Below are 18,833 nucleotides of genomic sequence, written 5' to 3'. Positions count from 1 at the left end.
ATTTGTATTTATTTGTATTTTATTTTATCTCACTTTTTATTTGTATTTATTTGTATTTTATTTTATCTCACTTTTTATTATTTATTTATTTGTATTTTATTTTATCTCACTTTTTATTTGTATTTATTTGTATTTTATCTCACTTTTTATTTGTATTTATTTGTATTTTTATTTTACCCACTTTTTATTTTTTATTTATTTGTATTTTATTTTATCTCACTTTTTATTTGTATTTATTTGTATTTTTATCCCACTTTTTATTTGTATTTATTTGAATTTTATTTTACCCCACTTTTTATTTTTTATTTATTTGTATATTATTTTACCCCACTTTTTATTTGTATTTATTTGTATTTTATTTTATCTCACTTTTTATTTTTATTTATTTGTATTTTATTTTATCTCACTATTTATTTGTATTTTATTTTACCCACTTTTTATTATTTATTTATTTGTATTTTATTTTATCCCGCTTTTTATTTGTATTTATTTGTATTTTATTTTACCTCATTTTTATTTGTATTTTATTTTACCCCACTTTTTATTTTTATTTATTTGTATTTTATTTTATCTCACTTTTTATTAGTATTTATTTGTATTTTATCCCACTTTTTATTAGTATTTATTTGTATTTAATTTTCCCCACTTTTCATTTGTATTTATTTGTATTTTATTTTATCCCACTTTTTATTTTTTATTTATTTGTATTTTATTTTACCCCGCTTTTTATTTGTATTTATTTGTATTTTATTTCATTATTTTATTTCATATTTATTTTATTATTCATATTTATTTATTATTTATATTTATTTGTATTTATTTGTATTTTATTTCATTATTTTTGATTTCATTATTTTATTTCATATTTATTTTATTATTCATATTTATTTATTATCCATATTTATATTTATTTTATTTTTATTTCATTATTATTTTTATTTCATTCCCATTCCTCTTTCTATCTCTCTTCTTCTTTCTGTATATCTCATCCATATCTATGTATTGATACATCTATCCAGTCATTGCCTTCCTCTGAAGCTGAGAGAGTGCAACTGGCCAAGGTCACCCAGTGGAGAGCAATCATTAATATTCATAAGTGGGTGGAGCCATTCATATATATAGCCAAAGGGTGGGACATAGATAAGATGGAAAGAGCTTCCAGCCAATGGAGGGGCTTTTCTCCCAGGACTGGCAATCATTGATGCCTATAGGACTTGAATCAAGGGGTGCTGCCATTCATGTAAATTCAGAAGCAGGACAGCCAATAGGAGGCTTATAGGCGTGGTTATGCAGATAAAGGGGAAGGGGTTAAAATCAGTGGCTTGAATCAGCCACAAACAGGGCGTGGCTTATACAAATAAGGTATGTCCAGGACAGCCAATAGAAGTGTTTATGCAGATAAAGGGGCGGAGTTAAAACCAATAGCTTGAATCAGCCACAGACAGGCCGTGGCCTATGCAAATAAGATATGTCCAGGACAGCCAATAGGAGGCTTATAGGGCGTGGTTATGAAGATAAAGGGGAAGGAGGGTCAAAGCCAGTGGCTTTAATCAGCCGCAAACAGGGCGTTGCTTATGCAAACGAGGTGTGCCCAGGACAGCCAATAGGAGGCGTATAGGGCGTGGTTATGCAGATAAAGGGGAAGAGTTAAAACCAATAGCTTGAATCAGCCGCAAACAGGGCGTGCCTTATGCAAATGAGTTGTGTCCAGGAAGGCAAAAGGAGGCGTATAAGGCTTGGTTATGCAAATAAAGGGGAGGAGTTAAAACCAATAGCTTGAATCACCCCCCCAAATAGGGCGTGGCTTATGTATCCCGGACAGCCAATAGGATGTGGTTATGCAGATCAAGGGGAGGAGTTAAAACCAATAGCTTGAATCAGCCGCAAACAGGGCGTAGCTTATGTAAATGAGATCCGCCCAGGACTGCCAATAGGAGGCGCATAGGGCGTGGTTATGCAGATAAGGGGGAGGAGTTAAACCCAATATATTAAAACCAATAGCTTGAGTCAGCCGCGAACAGGGCGTGGCTTATGTAAATAACGTGTGCCCAGGACAGCCAATAGGAGGCGAATAGGGCGTGGCTTATGCAAATAAGGTATGTCCAGGACAGCCAAAAGGAGTTTTAGGGCGTGCTTATGCAGATAAAGGGGAGGAGTTAAAACCAACAGCTTGAATCAGCCGCAAACAGGGCGTGGCTTATTTAAATGAGGTGTGCCCAGGACAGCCAATAGCAGGCTTATAGGGCGTGGTTATGCAGATAAAGAGGAGGAGTTAAAACTAATAGTAATTTAATAATAATAATAATAATAATAATAAAGTTTGAATTACCCGCAAACAGGGCGTGGCTAATGCAAATGAAGTGCCCAGGACAGCCAATAGGAGGTGTATAGGGCGTGGTTATGCATATAAAGGGGTGGAGTTAAAACCAATACATTCAAACCAATAGCTTGAGTCATCCGTGAACAGGGCATGGCTTATGCAAATGAGGTGTCTCCAGGACAGCCAATAGGAGGCGTATAGGGCGTGGTTATGCAGATAAAGGGGAGGGGGTTAAACCCAATCGCTTGAATGATTGCAAACAGGGCGTGGTTTATGCAAAGATATGTCAACGGCGTGGATCCTTCCAGGGGCGTGGCTATGCCGACGCCTAGCTTCCCAGGCGGACCAATGACAGGGAGAAACCAAGGCGGGTGAGCCAATGGGACGCTTCGGGGGGCGTGTCTATGCAAAAACGGTTTCTCTGATGAAAGAAGAGTATCAATGGAAGCCGGCAGGGGGAGCCCACGGCGAGGAGGCGTGGCTATGCAGATATCTGGTTTTGTAGCAGCCAATGGCGAGGGAGGGAAACAGGAGTGCGGGGCTAAGCGGGCCAATGGGCGGGCGAGGGAGGCGTGGCTATGCAGATAGGGTATGCAAATACGTCGTCCCGGTGGGCGGGGGTATGCAGATGAGGCGGTGACAGCGGCGGCGGGCGCTGCTGCCGGGGTCGTCTTTGGCGGCGGCGGAGAGAGGCGAGAGGGCGGAGGAGGATGCTGCGCGCCGCCTCGTTCCCATCCTCGTCGAGCCCCGAGCGGGGGCGGCTCCGCGGCTGGATGGAGGGCACGCTGGCCGGGCTGTGCGAGCTGGCGCTACTCCGGGAGAGGCAGGAGAGGAGGGTCCGGCAGGCGCTGCGGATGCGCCCCGGGAAGAAGCCTGGCCGGGAACGCGCACGAGACCCCGCCGGCTCCGAGGAGAAGCAGCCCCGGGAAGAGGAGGAGGACGAGGATGAGGAGGAGCAGGCGGTGAGAGGGGGAGGCAGGCTGGGGACCCATTGTCCGCACCTCCGGACCTCCATCCGGAGCAGACCCGCATCAAGAGGGGATGTGGAGTGGATGGAGGGAGGGAGGGGGGAATCCAGTCCAATTCTCAATTCGGTTTCGATCTTCAATCCGGATTAAGAGTGTTCCTAGGGGTGGGGATGTCTGGGAGGCGAATTATTATTATTATCACCATCATCATCATCATCTGGGTTCCCAATCCGGATTCGGTCCAGATTGGATCCTCAATCCGGAGTCAATCCGGATTAAGAGTGTTTGTTGGAGGGTCTGGGTGTCTGGAAGCTGAATTATGATTATTTTTAATTCAGCTTCCATTTTTGGATTCCCAATCCGGATTAGGGCCAGATTCACTCTTGAATCCGGAGTCATTCCGGATTGAGACTGTTGCTGGGGGGGGGGGGGTTGTCTGGAAGGTGAATTATTACTATTATTAGGATTCCCAATCAGGATTCAGTCCAGATTGGATCCTCAATCCGGAGTCAATTCGGATTAAGGGTGTTTGTTGGAGGGTTTCGATGTCTAGAAGGTGAATTACTACTACTATTATTATTATTATTTGGATTCCCAATCCAGATTCAGTCCAGATTGCCTCTTCAATCCGAAGTCAATCCGGATTAAAGCTGTTGTTTTTTGGGGATGGGGTGTCTGGAGGTCTGGAAGGCGAATTATTATTATTATTATTATTATTATCATCATCATCAGGATTCCTAATCCGGATTCTGTCCAGATTCAATCCTCAGTCTGGAGTCAATCCAGATTAAGGGTGCTGTTGTTGGGGGGGGGGGGGGGGTTGAAAGGAGAATAATAATAATACTAATAATGATTTGGATACCCAAACCGGATTCAGTCCAAATTGGATCCTCAATCCGGATTAGGGAAATTGGTGGGGGCGGGGGGGGGATGTTTAGTTCTCAATCCGGATTCAATCTGCTTCCGCAACCTGTCATTAATTTGGATTAGATCTGGATTAGAGTGTATGGGAAGCAGGATTTGGTTGGTTGGCTGGAAGACCTTGAATGGCACTCAATTCGAATTGGATTGGTTTAAATCTCCCCCCATTGAGATGAATGGAGGGAATTCAAGGGGAGGGGGCTGAAGGAGCTGGAGGTGGGTTTCTCTGCATTTTTCTTAATGGGAGGCGAAGGGGCGGAGCTTGAGGGGAAGGTGGGCGGGGCCTAAGTGAGCCTATTTAGTTAAGAGATATTGTGACTTGGGGATGTGGACTTTGGAACTCCCCGCCACTTGATTCATTTTACATTGATTTCTCCTGGATTTAATATTCTGCTTCTGTTTGGAGCCTTTTTGCACAAGAGGTTGACCTAAATAATGGGCACATCCAGACAGGATTGCTATGTTTTGGGAATTCTAGCGCCAAGGCCGGCCATTCCAGATATTTGCTGATTTTAATTACAGATTCCGCGCTTTCCTCGCTCTCTGCCTCTCGGTTTAGTTTAATTAAAATTGCCTTCACGTTTTCTCAAACCGCACACATGATTCCGGGTGGGAATTAATGGAGCAGATAGACCAATATTCCCGCTTTGTGTCCAAAAACACGTCAACAAATCTGATTAACTCTGCTATTTATTTATTTACTATTATTTTTATTTATTCCATTTATTATTGTATATATTATTTTAATACTTTTGCTTATTATTTATTATCTTATTTATTTTTATTATTTACTATTATTTATGTCATTAATTATCATTTTATTATTTATTTCATTTATTATTGTATATATTATTTAAACACTATTGCTTATTATTTATTATCTAATTCATTTGTATTCTTTATGTCATTAATTATTATTTTATTATTTCATTTATTATTGTGTATATTATTTAAATACTTTTACTTATTATTTATTATCTTATTTGTATTATTTACTATTATTTATGTCATTAATTATTATTTTATTATTTTTTCATTTATTATTGTATATATTATTTAAACACTATTGCTTATTATTTATTATCTAATTCATTTGTATTATTTATGTCATTAATTATTATTTTATTATTTCATTTATTATTATATATATTATTTTAATACTTTTACTTATTATTTATTATTTTATTTATTTTTATTATTTACTATTATTTATGTCATTAATTATTATTTTATTATTTATTTCATTTATTGTTGTATATATTATTTAAATAATATTGTTATTGTATATAATATTTTAATACTTTTATTTATTATTTGCTATTATTTATGTCATTAATTATTATTTTATTATTTATTCCATTTATTATTGTATATACTATTTTAATACTTTTGCTTATTATTTATTATCTTATTCATTTGTATTATTTATGTAATTAATTATTATTTTATTATTTCATTTATTATTGTATATATTATTTTAATACTTTTACTTATTATTTGCTATCTTATTTATGTTTATTATTTCCTATTATTCATGTCATTAATTATTATTTTATTATTTATTTCATTTATTATTGTATATATTATTTAAATACTTTTACTTATTACTTATTATCTTATTTATTTTTATTTACTATTATTTATGTCATTAATTATTATTTTATTATTTCATCTATTATTGTATATATTATTTAAATACTTTTGCTTATTACTTATTATCTTATTTATGTTTATTATTTCCTATTGTTTATGTCATTAATTATTATTTTATTATTTATTTCATTTATTGTTGTATATATTATTTAAATAATATTGTTATTGTATATACTATTTTAATACTTTTACTTATTATTTATTATCTTATTTATGTTTATTATTTCCTATTATTTATGTAATTAATTATTATTATTTTATTTATTCCATTTATTATTGTATATTCTATTTTAATACTTTTGCTTATTATTTATTATCTAATTCATTTGTATTATTTATGTCATTAATTATTATTTTATTATTTCATTTATTATTGTGTATATTATTTTAATACTTTTACTTATTTATTATCTTGGTAATTTTTACTATTTACTATTATTATTTATGTCATTAATAATTACTTTATTTCTTATTACTTTTAATAATTTTATTATTATTATTTTATCTCATTTTAATAATTTTACTTATCATCTTATTTATTTTATTATTATTTACAGATTATTCTTCCAATATTCCAGGGATTAGCACCATATTTGTGTTTGTGGGCCATAAATGTGTTTTTCTTTTCCTGACTGTTGGTGGTTTGCAAACTGGCCAGTGATGCATTGACAGCCATAGAGTCCAATGTGGTTCATTCCAAGGAAGTCTGCATTCCAATGCAACGAGCTTTTCCTACACATTTATTAATTATTATTAATGCCCTGCACCAGCTACTTAGGATACATCTATACTATAAAGTTAATGTAGTTTGATCCCACTTTAACTACCAATTGCTTTTTACTATGAGATGGTTTGATCCTATAGCAAATAATAATAATAATAATAATAATAGTTTGCTGTGACATACTGTGCTTTTGTGTCAATAATAATAATAATAATAATAATAATAATAATATTTTGATTTTCTATGCATGGCACAGCTTGACTCTACCTGTGAGCCAAGCTGTGCCATGCATAGAAAATCAAAATATTATTATTATTATTATTATTATTATTATTGACACAAAAGCACAGTATGTCACAGCAAACTATTATTATTATTATTATTATTATTATTATTATTGTTTTGTGCAGATGGACTTTTTCTGCACGGAAATTACAGAAATCCATTGTCTCTGCACAATAAGCATCTTGTCTTCTCGGAGTATTTTCGAATGCAAGCGATGCTCTCTCGGCCGTTTCCAACAGAGAATAACTTACTTGAACTAGCTTTGCTTTTACTTAATAATAAGGAGTCACAGGCTGGGTTTGGCAGAGACTTTGCAAAACTACAAGGAGTCCTTTACACGGAGCCAAGACAGTTAAAGTGGTGTCAAACTGCATTCATTTGACAGTGTAGACACACTCCGTGCTGGATTTTGTGACTGTTTGCAAGAGGTCATCCAAGGTCATCCCAGGACAAGGGATGACCTTGGACCTTGTTGTTGTTGTATTGATAGCTCTTCTTAAAAGATTTGGTAAGTGCTAATTGTTTTTAAGTGCAGGACAAATGCCTAAAGTCCTTGGCCTGCACTTAAAAACAATTGGCCTGCACTTAAAAACAACATCTGCCAGCTGCAAAAGGCCACCCTACTCGGATCTGCATGCATTATTCGCCGATACGTCACACAGCCCTAGACACTTGGGAAGTGTCCGACGTGTGATCCAATACAAGAGCCAGCAGAGTCTCACTTCCACATTGTTGGATCATCAAATGTCTAGATGTCATCGGGGTTTGTGAAAATATTAGAACAAGCCAGCAGAGTGACCTTGTTTGCTGTGGACTTGTTGTGTTGCTAATAATAATAATAATAATAATAATAATAATAGTAATTGTCCTAGACACTTGGGAAGTGTCCGACGTGTGATCCAATACAAAAGCCAGCAGAGTGATCTTATTTGCTGTGTACTCATCTTGTTGTGTTTCCCATAATAATAATAATAATAATAATAATAATAATAATAATGTATTGTTGAAGGCTTTCATGGCTGGAATCACTGGGTTGTTGTAGTTTTTTTTTCAGGCTGCACGGCCATGTTCTAGAGGCATTCTCTCCTGACATTTTACCTGCATCTATAGCAAGTATCCTCAGAGGTTCCTCAAGGGTTGTGAGGTGTTGTTGTTGTTGTTGTTGTTATTATTATTATTATTATTATTATTATTATTATTATTATTATTATTATGTATTGTTGAAGGCTTTCATGGCTGGAATCACTGGGTTGTTGTAGTTTTTTGGGGGGGCTATATGGCCATGTTCTAGAGGCATTCTCTCCTGACGTTTCTCCTGCATCTATGGCAAGCAAATAATAATAATAATTATTATTATTATTGCAAACAACAACAACAACAATAGTAATGTATTGTTGAAGGCTTTCATGGCTGGAATCGCTGGGTTGTTGTAGTTTTTTTGGGGGGCTATATGGCCATGTTCTAGAGGCATTCTCTCCTGACGTTTCTCCTGCATCTATGGCAAGCATCCTCAGAGGTTGTGACGTCCTCTAGAAGCATTCTCTCCTGACGTTTCGCCCCTGAGGTTGTGAGGTGTTGTTGTTGTTGTTATTATTATTATTATTATTATTATGTATTGTTGAAGGCTTTCATGGCTGAAATCACTGGGTTGATATAGTTTTTTTCGGGCTATATGGCCATGTTCTAGAGGCATTCTCTCCTGACGTTTCGCCTGCATCTAGGGCAAGCATCCTCAGAGGTTGTGAGGTCCTCTAGAAGCATTCTCTCCTGACCTTTTGCCTGCATCTATGGCAAGCATCCTCTGAGGTTGTGAGGTCCTCTAGAAGCATTCTCTCCTGACCTTTCACTTGCATCTATGGCAAGCATCCTCAGAGGTTGTGAGGTGTTGTTGTTGTTGTTATTATTATTATTGTTATGTATTGTTGAAGGCTTTCATGGCTGGAAACACTGGGTTGTTGTAGTTTTTTTTCGGGCTATATGGGCATGTTCTAGAGGCATTCTCTCCTGACGTTTCGCCTGCATCTATGGCAAGCATCCTCAGAGGTTGTGAGGTCTTTTGGAAGCATTCTCTCCTGACGTTTCGCCTCTGAGGTTGTGAGGTGTTGTTGTTGTTGTTGTTATTATTATTATTATTATTATGTATTGACGAAGGCTTTCATGGCTGGAATCCCTGGGTTGTTGTAGTTTTTTTGGGCTATATGGCCATATTCTGGAGGCATTCTCTCCTGACATTTCACCTGCATCTATGGCAAGCAAATAATAATAATTATTATTATTATCATTATTAAGTATTGTTGAATGCTTTCATGGCTGGAATCCCTGGGTTGTTGTAGGTTTTTCCGGGCTGTATGGCCATGTTCTAGAGGCATTCTCTCCTGACGTTTCGCCTGCATCTATGGCAAGCATCCTCAGAAGTTGTGAGGTCTTATTGTTATTATTGTTGTTGTTGTTACCTGTCTCTCCTTTCAGCTCTACGCAGAGCACAACATAGTCAAACACATCTACAAAATTAGATATTAAATCATATTGAAATATAATAATAAAATTACACATTATCACATCAGAATACACATTGGTGGCGTTCAGAATGCTCTTTGATTGTAGGTGAACTATAAATCCCAGCAACTACAACTCCTAAATGTCAAGGTCTATTTCCCCCAAACTCCACCAGTGTTCACATTTGGGCATATTGAGTATTTGTACCAATGTAAACAACACTCAAACACATCTGGATGATCAAAGGTTGGAGATCCACCTTGATCCCAGTTCGACTCTCCATCGTATAAGTTTCCCAATGAAACCTCCAGGTGTGTTGGCCAGGTAGATTTGCTTTGAGGCCTCACTTGCATCTCCCACCTTTTCCCATATTGTTTACCTTGGAAAGGTTTCCACCTGGATCCCACTTCCTCCTCCCTTGTCCTAAAGGCAACTTCTCCCATTTTATGGTGTTTACCTGGCCTTCCCGTTCGAGCAGCGGTCACCTTTACCTGGTCCGGGCCTTTAATCCAAGGGCAGAAAAGAGGATCAAAGGTCATGGAAAGAACACCATGTTGGGCAGAGAGCATGACTCCAGAGCAGGGTTTCTCAACCTTCCTAATTCCTCATGTTGTGTTTTGTCATTTGGGAGTTCTGGTTGTTGGGATTTATAGTTCACCTACAATCAAAGAGTGTTCCGAACTCCATCAACGATGGAATTGAACCAAACTTGGCACACAGAACTCCCACGACCAACAGAAGGGTTTGGTGGGCATTGACCTTGAGTTTGGGAGTTGTAGTTCGCCTACATCCATAGAGCACTGTAGATTCAAACAATGATGGGCCTGGACCAAATTTGGCACAGATACTCATTTTGCCCAAATGTGAACACAGGTGGAGTTTGGGGAAAATAGACCTTGACATTTGGGAGTTGTAGATGCTGGGATTTATAGTTCACCTGAACTCCAATGACCAAAAGTAAATACTAGAAGGGTTTGGTGGGCATTGACCTTGAGTTTGGGAGTTGTAATTCGCCAACATCCACTCAGACAATGATGGATCTGGACCAAACTTGGCACAAATACTCATTTTGCCCAAATGTGAACACTTGTGGAGTTTGGGGAAAAAGACCTTGACATATAGGAGTTGTAGATGCTGGGATTTATAGTTCGCCTACAATCAGAGAGCATTCTGAACGCCACCAATGATGGAACTGAAGCAAACTTGGAACACAGAACTCCCATGACCAAGAGACAAGACTGGAAGGGTTTGGTGGGCCTTGACCTTGAGTTTGGGAGTTGTGGTTCACCTACATCCATAGAGCACTGTGGACTCAAACAATGATGGATCTGGACCAAATTTGGCACAGATACTCATTTTGCCCAAATGTGAATATTGTTGGAGTTTGGGGAAAATAGACCTTGACATTTAGGAGTTGTAGATGCTGGGATTTATAGTTCACCTCCAATGCAAGAGCATTCTGAACTCCACCAACGATGGAACTGAACCAAACTTGGCACACAGAACCCCCACGACCAACAGAAAATACTGTGGGTTGTTGTAGGTTTTTCTGGGCTATATGGCCATGTTCTGCAGGCAGTTTTTCTCCTGACGTTTCGCCTGCATCTATGGCAAACATCCTCAGAGGTCGTGAGGTCTGTTGGAACTAGAAAAATGGGTTTATATATCTGTGGAATGACCAGGGTGGGACAAAGGGCTTTTGTCTGCTGGAGCTGGGTGTGAATGTTTCAGCTGATCACCTTGATTAGCATTCAATGGCTTGGAAGTGCCTGGGGGTAATCTTTCGTTGAGAGTGATTTTATGAAAATACTGTGCTTTCTGTTGGTCTTTGGCGACCCCTCTGACACCCTCTCGCGACCCATAGCAATGGGCTATGGTGGTTAAAGTGGTATCAAAGTGCATTAAATCTAGAGTGTAGATGCAGCCTCGATCTCTCTCTCTCTCTAAAAGGGTCTAAATGGCGTGTCTCCTTTTGCAGCCAGCTCTGCTTTTCCTCTGCAAGAAAGAGCTTGAGATGTTTGCTAATGGAGAGCCCTGGTTTCTCTCTCTTTCTGTCCAGATGCTTATCTTTGGATTTACGACTTCTTCTCCTTCTCTCCTTCTTCTTCGGGGATCTGGCTTTCTGTGTGTGTTTATTTATCTCTTGCTGGATTGCTCTTGCTGGGAAGAAACCTTAAAATCCACACAAAGGGATGGAAGATATCAAAGGGATAGATAGTACATTAGACCCCATTTTACAAATACTGTCTTAATACTGTTTATATTTAACCCTGTTCCAATGTTTGCATATATATATATATATATATATATATATATATCTTAAATTGTATGTTAATGCTTTTACGTAAAGCCACTTGAGTCTCCTTCGGCAGGGTATAAATAATAATAATAATAATAATAATAATAATCAGGCTGATCTGACACAGGGTATAAATAATAATAATAATATAATAATAATAATAATAATAATCAGGCTGATCTGACACAGGGTATAAATAATAATAATAATATAATAATAATAATAATAATAATAATAATAATCAGGCTGATCTGACACAGGGTATAAATAATAATAATAATATAATAATAATAATAATAATCAGGCTGATCTGACACAGGGTATAAATAATAATAATAATAATAATAATAATAATAATATAATAATCAGGCTGGATCTGAAGCAGGATATAAACAATATAATAATAATAATAATCTATATAAATAAAAATGTAATGTTCTTTGTGGGATTAACATAACTCAGAAACCACTGGATGAATTGACACCAAATTTGGATACAAGACACCTAACAGACCAATGAGCGTCCATCATCCATAAACACACAGACACACACACACACACAAAACCACAGTGGAACAGACTTAAAACCCCCAAAAATACACCATATATACATATACACATGCACTCATATACATATGCACATGCAGATATTCATAAACACACACACACACGTATATATATGCACAATCACACACATATACATATATACATATACACATGCTCATATACATGCACAGATACATACAGCGGAACAGACTTAAAAACCCAAAAAATACACCATATGTACATATACGCATGCACTCATATACATATGCACATTCACACATTCATACACACAAGTATATATATATATATATACACAAATACACACAAATACACACATATATACATATACACATGCTCATATACATGTACACACATATACATATCCACATACATCCACATACATACATATATACACAAAAATATGCATGCAAGCAAACACATATACACAATATGCATGTACACATATAAACACACAAATACACACACACACATATATACACAGACACCCAGACATATACACAAACACACACACCCATATATATACGCAAACACACATATATACACACACATACGCACATATATGCACACACTAAACACATATACACAGACTGGGCCACAGCAATGCGTGGCAGGGGACAGCTAGTAATAATAATAATAATCAGGCTGGATCTACACTGCCATATAATACATTATATATGTTTATTATATTCTTGTATTATATTATAATTATAATAAGAACATATAATTATATATTATAGCATAGTATATATTTTATTATATTATTATATTATAATCTATATTACATAATTATGTATGTATGTATGTATGTATTATTATTATTATTACATCTTTTACATGCAAGTGGGATTGGGATGTTATACTCTCAGGGCTAGGAAAAGTTACTTTTTTGTATTATTATTATTATTATTATTATTACATCTTTTACATGAAATCCCAATTCCACTTGCATGTAAAAGATGTAATATTAATAATATTAACAACATATAATTTTATATTATATTATATATGTTTATTATATTCTTATATTATATTATAATTATAATAAGAACATAATTATATATTATAGTATAGTATTTTTATTATATTCTTATATTATAATATATATTATATTATATAATTATGTAATTACGTTATTATTATTATTATTATTATTATTACATCTTTTACATACAAGTGTAATTGGGATGTTATACTCCCAGGGCTAGGAAACGTTACTTTTTTGTATTTTTATTATTATTATTATTGTTGTTGTTGTTCATTCGTTCAGTCGTCTCCGACTCTTCGTGACCTCACGGACCAGCCCACGCCAGAGCTCCCTGTGGGCCGTCACCACCCCCAGCTCCTTCAAGGTCAGTCCAGTCACTTCAAGGATGCCATCCATCCATCTTGCCCTTGGTCAGCCCCTCTTCCTTTTGCCTTCCACTTTCCCCAGCATCATTCCCTTCTCCAGGCTTTCCTGTCTCCTCATGATGTGGCCAAAGTACTTATTATTATTATTATTATTATTATTATTATTATTATTATTTATATTATAGTATATATTTTATTATATTCTTATATTATAATATATTATATAAGTATGTATTTATTATTATTATTATTATTATTATTATTATTATTATATCTTTTACATGCAAGTGGAATTGGGATGTTATACTCCCAGGGCTTGGAAAAGTTACTTTTTTGTATTTATTATTATTATTATTATTATTATTATTATAGTATATATTTTATTATATTCTTATATTATAATATATTATATAATTGTGTATTTATTATTGTTATTATTACATCTTTTACATACAAGTGGAATTGGCATGTTATACTCTCAGGGCTAGGAAAAGTTACTTTTTTGTATTTATTATTATTATTATTATTATTATAGTATATATTTTATTATATTCTTATATTATATTATATATTATATTATATAATTATGTATTTATTATTATTATTATTATTATTGCAACTATTACATTCAATCCCAATTCCACTTGCATATAAAAGATGTAATATTAATAATAAGAATAATATTATATTATTTATGTTTATTATATTCTTATATTATAATATATATTATATTATATAATTATGTATTTCTTCTTATTATTATTACATCTTTTACATGCAAGTGTCATTTTATATTATATTATATATGTTTATTATATTCTTATATTATATTATAATTATAATAAGAACATATAATTATATATTATAGTATATATTTTATTATATTCTTATATTATATAATTATGTATTTATTATTATTATTACATCTTTTACATGCAAATGTAATTTTATATTGTATTATATATGTTTATTATATTCTTATATTATTATAATAAGAAGAACATATAATTATATATTATATTATAGTATATATATTTATTATATTCTTATATTATAATATATATTATATTATATAATTATGTATTTATTATTTTTATTATAAATACATAATTATATAATATAATATAATATTAGAATTACAATATAATATAATTATAGTATAATATAATATAAGAATATAATAAACATATATAATATAATATAATATAAAATTATATGCTATTATTATTATTATTATTATTATTATTATTATTACATCTTTTACATGCAAGTCGAATTGGGATGTTATACTCCCAGGGCTAGGAAAAATTACTTATTTGAATAATAATTCACAGAAAATCCATCCTGAGTATAGATCAGAGTCAATAGTTGGGTGGGATTATGAAAAATTATTAAAAGTTGAATTTCTTTGCTTTCTTCTTAAACATAAAAGCGTTAGAAACTGATAAAGTTATTACAATTTGATCTTTAGCCTGCCGAAATTCGTATTACAATAGACTCATTAGCCTGATAGGATGACTTTTGACGACATGAATAGGAATCCCAGCCAAGAAGTTCTAAAGAAATGAGATAAATGCTTTTTGGATGCCATCCAGATCCAGTTATTATGAATGGATTCAATCAGGAAGGAAGGAGGGATTCCTCTTGGGAAGGCAGCCTTGCTTTGCAATGCCTAAATTTGGAAGTTTGCAACCACCGCGATCCTATCCTTACGTGCATTTATTCTGAAATGCATCCCTTAAAAATCTATAAATATAAAAAGCTTCTGGTCGTCGTTAGTAGCCTAAAAACAAACACCCAACTGACATCAAATTTGGCCTCCAAACTTCTCATACCACATTTATAATTAAAGGCTTACGGTAAATGAACGTGGGTTGGTTTGCAATAGTTTGTGGAGCTTTGTCTAATTTGCAAAGTGATCTAATAATTATATTTGGACCCAACGAGAGTCGTTTTCGATTGGCGTTTGCAATTACATTTCAACTTAACTGAAAGTCAACATCATCGGACAAGAATAATTGTCTCAAAATATAAAGGAAACATATAAAAGCAAGGAGAGCTTTTAAAATTATTTTTAAACAAATTATTATTATTATTATTAATAATAATAATAAATAGTGTGGAATAATAATAATAATAGAAAATAATAATAATAAATATAATTTGAAATTATTTATTTATTTATCAGGTCAGAAGTGCATTTATTTATTTATTTGAATTATTTTACAATAAATTGATAATAAGAATAAGAATAAATAGTGTGGAATAATAATAATAATAATAATAATAATGGGGAATTATAATCATAATAAAAAATTGTAATGTGAAATAATTTATTTATTTATCAGCCGCTGGGTGAGATCATCCGGAGTTTCGGGGTGCGGTGTCATCTGTACGCAGATGATGTCCAACTCTGTCACTCCTTCCCACCTGCTACTAAGGAGGCTGTTCAGGTCCTGAACCGGTGCCTGGCCGCTGTAACGGTCTGGATGGGGGCGAACAAATTGAAACTAAATCCAGACAAGACAGAGGTACTCCTGGTCAGTCGCAAGGCCGAACAGGGCATAGGGTTACAGCCTGTGCTGGACGGGGTCACACTCCCCTTGAAGGCGCAGGTTCGCAGCTTGGGTGTGACCCTGGACTCATCGTTGAGCCTGGATCTCCAGGTTTCAGCGGTGACCAGGGGAGCATTTGCACAGCTTCGGCTCGTGCGCCAGCTGCGCCCGTACCTTGGGAAGTCTGACTTGGCCACGGTGGTACACGCTCTGGTCACATCCCGCCTTGACTACTGCAACACTCTCTACGTGGGGCTGCCCTTAAAGACGGCCCGGAAGCTTCAGCTAGTCCAGCGCGCGGCAGCCATGTTGTTAACAGGAGCAGGACGCAGGGAGCACACAACACCCTTGTTGTTCCAGCTCCACTGGCTGCCGATTTGCTACCGGGCCCAATTTAAGGTGCTGGTGCTATCCTACAAAGCCCTAAACGGTTCCGGCCCAAAGTACCTTGCGGACCGCATCTCGGCCTACGAGCCCACGAGGGCCTTGAGATCATCTGGGGAGGCCCTTCTCTCGATCCCGCCTGCCTCACAGGCACGTCTGGCGGGGACGAGAGAGAGGGCCTTCTCGGTGGTGGCCCCCCGGCTGTGGAACACCCTCCCTGCTGACATCAGACAGGCGCCCTCCCTCATGGCCTTTCGTAAGGGCCTGAAGACATGGCTTTTCGAGATGGCATTCAACTGAGTGCTATGTTACTGGAAATGACAACCGGAATGGATTACGACTACGAGATTGATTATGATTCCACGATAAGACGGAGCGGATTATTTTAGTGTAATTAGATGTTGTGTATTAGTGATGTGTTAGTTTTGTTGTCTTGGCTCATTGTAAATTGTCTTTTATGTGCTGTACACTGCCACGAGTCGCCCTAGGGCTGAGAGCGGCGGTTAATAAATGCAGGAAATAAAATAAATAAATAAATAAATTATCAGGCCAGAAGTGAATTTATTTATTTATTTATTTAAATTATTTTGAAATAAATTAATAATAATAAGAAGAATCAATAGCGTGGAATAATAATAATAATAATAATAATAATAATAAATAATTGTAATGAGAAATTATTTATTTATTTATCAGGTCAGAAGCGAATCGATTTATTTATTCATTTAAATTATTTTTACATAAATTACTATTATTAAGAAAATTATTATAATAATAAATAATTATAATCTGAAATTATTTATTTATTTATCAGGTCAGAAGCAAATTGATTTAATTATTAATTTTTATTTAAATTATTTTAAAATAAATAAATAATAATAATAAATAGTGTGGAATAATAATAATAGAAAATTATAGTAATAATAAATAATTATAATTTATTTATTTATTGGATCAGAAGTGAATTGATTTAATTATTATTTATTTATTTAAATTATTTTAAAATAAATTAATAATAATAATAAATAGTGTGGAATCTATATATATAAATTTGTTAGGGGCATCCAATGAGGAAACAAAACTCAAAAAACCCCCAACGAAACTTAACCAAAATCCCCGTGCCCATAACACAACCCACAAGGTACAAACATATCTACTCAAAATGAAAAACAACACAACAACACACTCACAAAACGGCAAAAGAACAAAACTCAAAAAAACCCCAACGAAACTTAACCAAAATTCCCATGCCCATAACACAACCCACAAGGTACAAACATATCTACTCAAAATGAAAAACAACACAACACACTCACAAAACAGCAAAACAACTGAGCATGCGCATTGGCGCCCAGCCGCAAGTTCCATTGCGCGTGCACATGGCCTTCCGGCCAACGTTCCCTCTGCGGAAACCATGCCCACTCCAAGCCCCGCCGCGCCGCTTCCCGCACACACACACTCCCTGCCGCACACACACACGCAACCCTACGCTCCATCACTCCCCCCGCCGCCGCACACACACACGCAACCCTACGCTCCATCACTCCCCCCACCGCCGCACACACACGCAACCCCACTCCCCCCGCCGCCGCACACACACACGCAACCCCACGCTCCATCACTCCCCTGCCCCAATCTTACCTCCTTTTACTTCAGGCCACCTCCAAACCCCACCCCGCCCCTTCCCGCCCTGTCAAAATCTAGGAAAGACAGGAAGGAAGGAAAGAAGGAAGAAAGAGAAAGGGAGGTAAAGAAAAAGGGGGAAAGAAGGAAAGTTAGAGGAAGAAGAAAGGGAAAGAAAAGGAAAGATGGAAGGAAAGAAAAGAGAGACAGCAGAAGAGAAAGAAAAAGAGGGAAGGAAGGAAAGAGATAGAGAAAGAAGAGGAGAAGGAAAGATGGGAAGGAAGGAAGGAAGGAAGGAAGGAGGGAGGGAAAGAAGGAGAGAAAGAGGGAAGATTGGGCACAGCAACACGTGGCGGGTAAAGGTTGTTATTTCTATGATTATTATGATGCTATTATTCTTCCTCTGAGACCCTTTTAGGGGGAATGGGAGAGGTGTCAGGTCCCAGAGGCAATGCATTGCATTATTGTTATTGTTATGATGGTGGTGAAATAAAAGGAAATAAAAAGAGAAAGAAGGAAGCAAACAGGGAGGGAAGAAAGGCAAAGGAAGAAAGGGGGAGGGAAGGAAGGAAAGAGAGAAGGATCAAACCAAGTAGTGAAAGAAGGAAAGAAAGAAAGAGGGAGAGAAGGAAGAAAGGAGAGAAAGGGGGAAGGAATAGGTAGGGACCTCTCTTTCATAATAGTCCAGA

At 35.6% G+C, this 18,833-nt stretch overlaps 1 protein-coding gene across 1 annotated transcript in view; it reads left to right on the top strand.

Annotated features, from left to right (window-relative positions):
- The first annotated feature begins 2,831 nt into the window (after positions 1-2,831).
- Positions 2,832-18,833, top strand: part of LOC137094968 (dapper homolog 3-like) — a 34,179-nt gene continuing 18,177 nt past the window's right edge. Inside the window, 4 exon segments of the mRNA XM_067461034.1 lie at positions 2,832-2,864; positions 2,866-2,907; positions 2,909-2,980; positions 3,013-3,282. Of these exon segments, the coding sequence (XP_067317135.1) occupies positions 2,832-2,864; positions 2,866-2,907; positions 2,909-2,980; positions 3,013-3,282 (417 nt within the window).

The sequence above is a fragment of the Anolis sagrei genome, chromosome X (genome assembly GCF_037176765.1).
Source record: "Anolis sagrei isolate rAnoSag1 chromosome X, rAnoSag1.mat, whole genome shotgun sequence".
NCBI lineage: Eukaryota > Metazoa > Chordata > Lepidosauria > Squamata > Dactyloidae > Anolis > Anolis sagrei.
The sequence above is the reverse complement of the archived record's forward strand: the minus strand, read 5'-3'. Positions and strand labels throughout refer to the sequence as shown.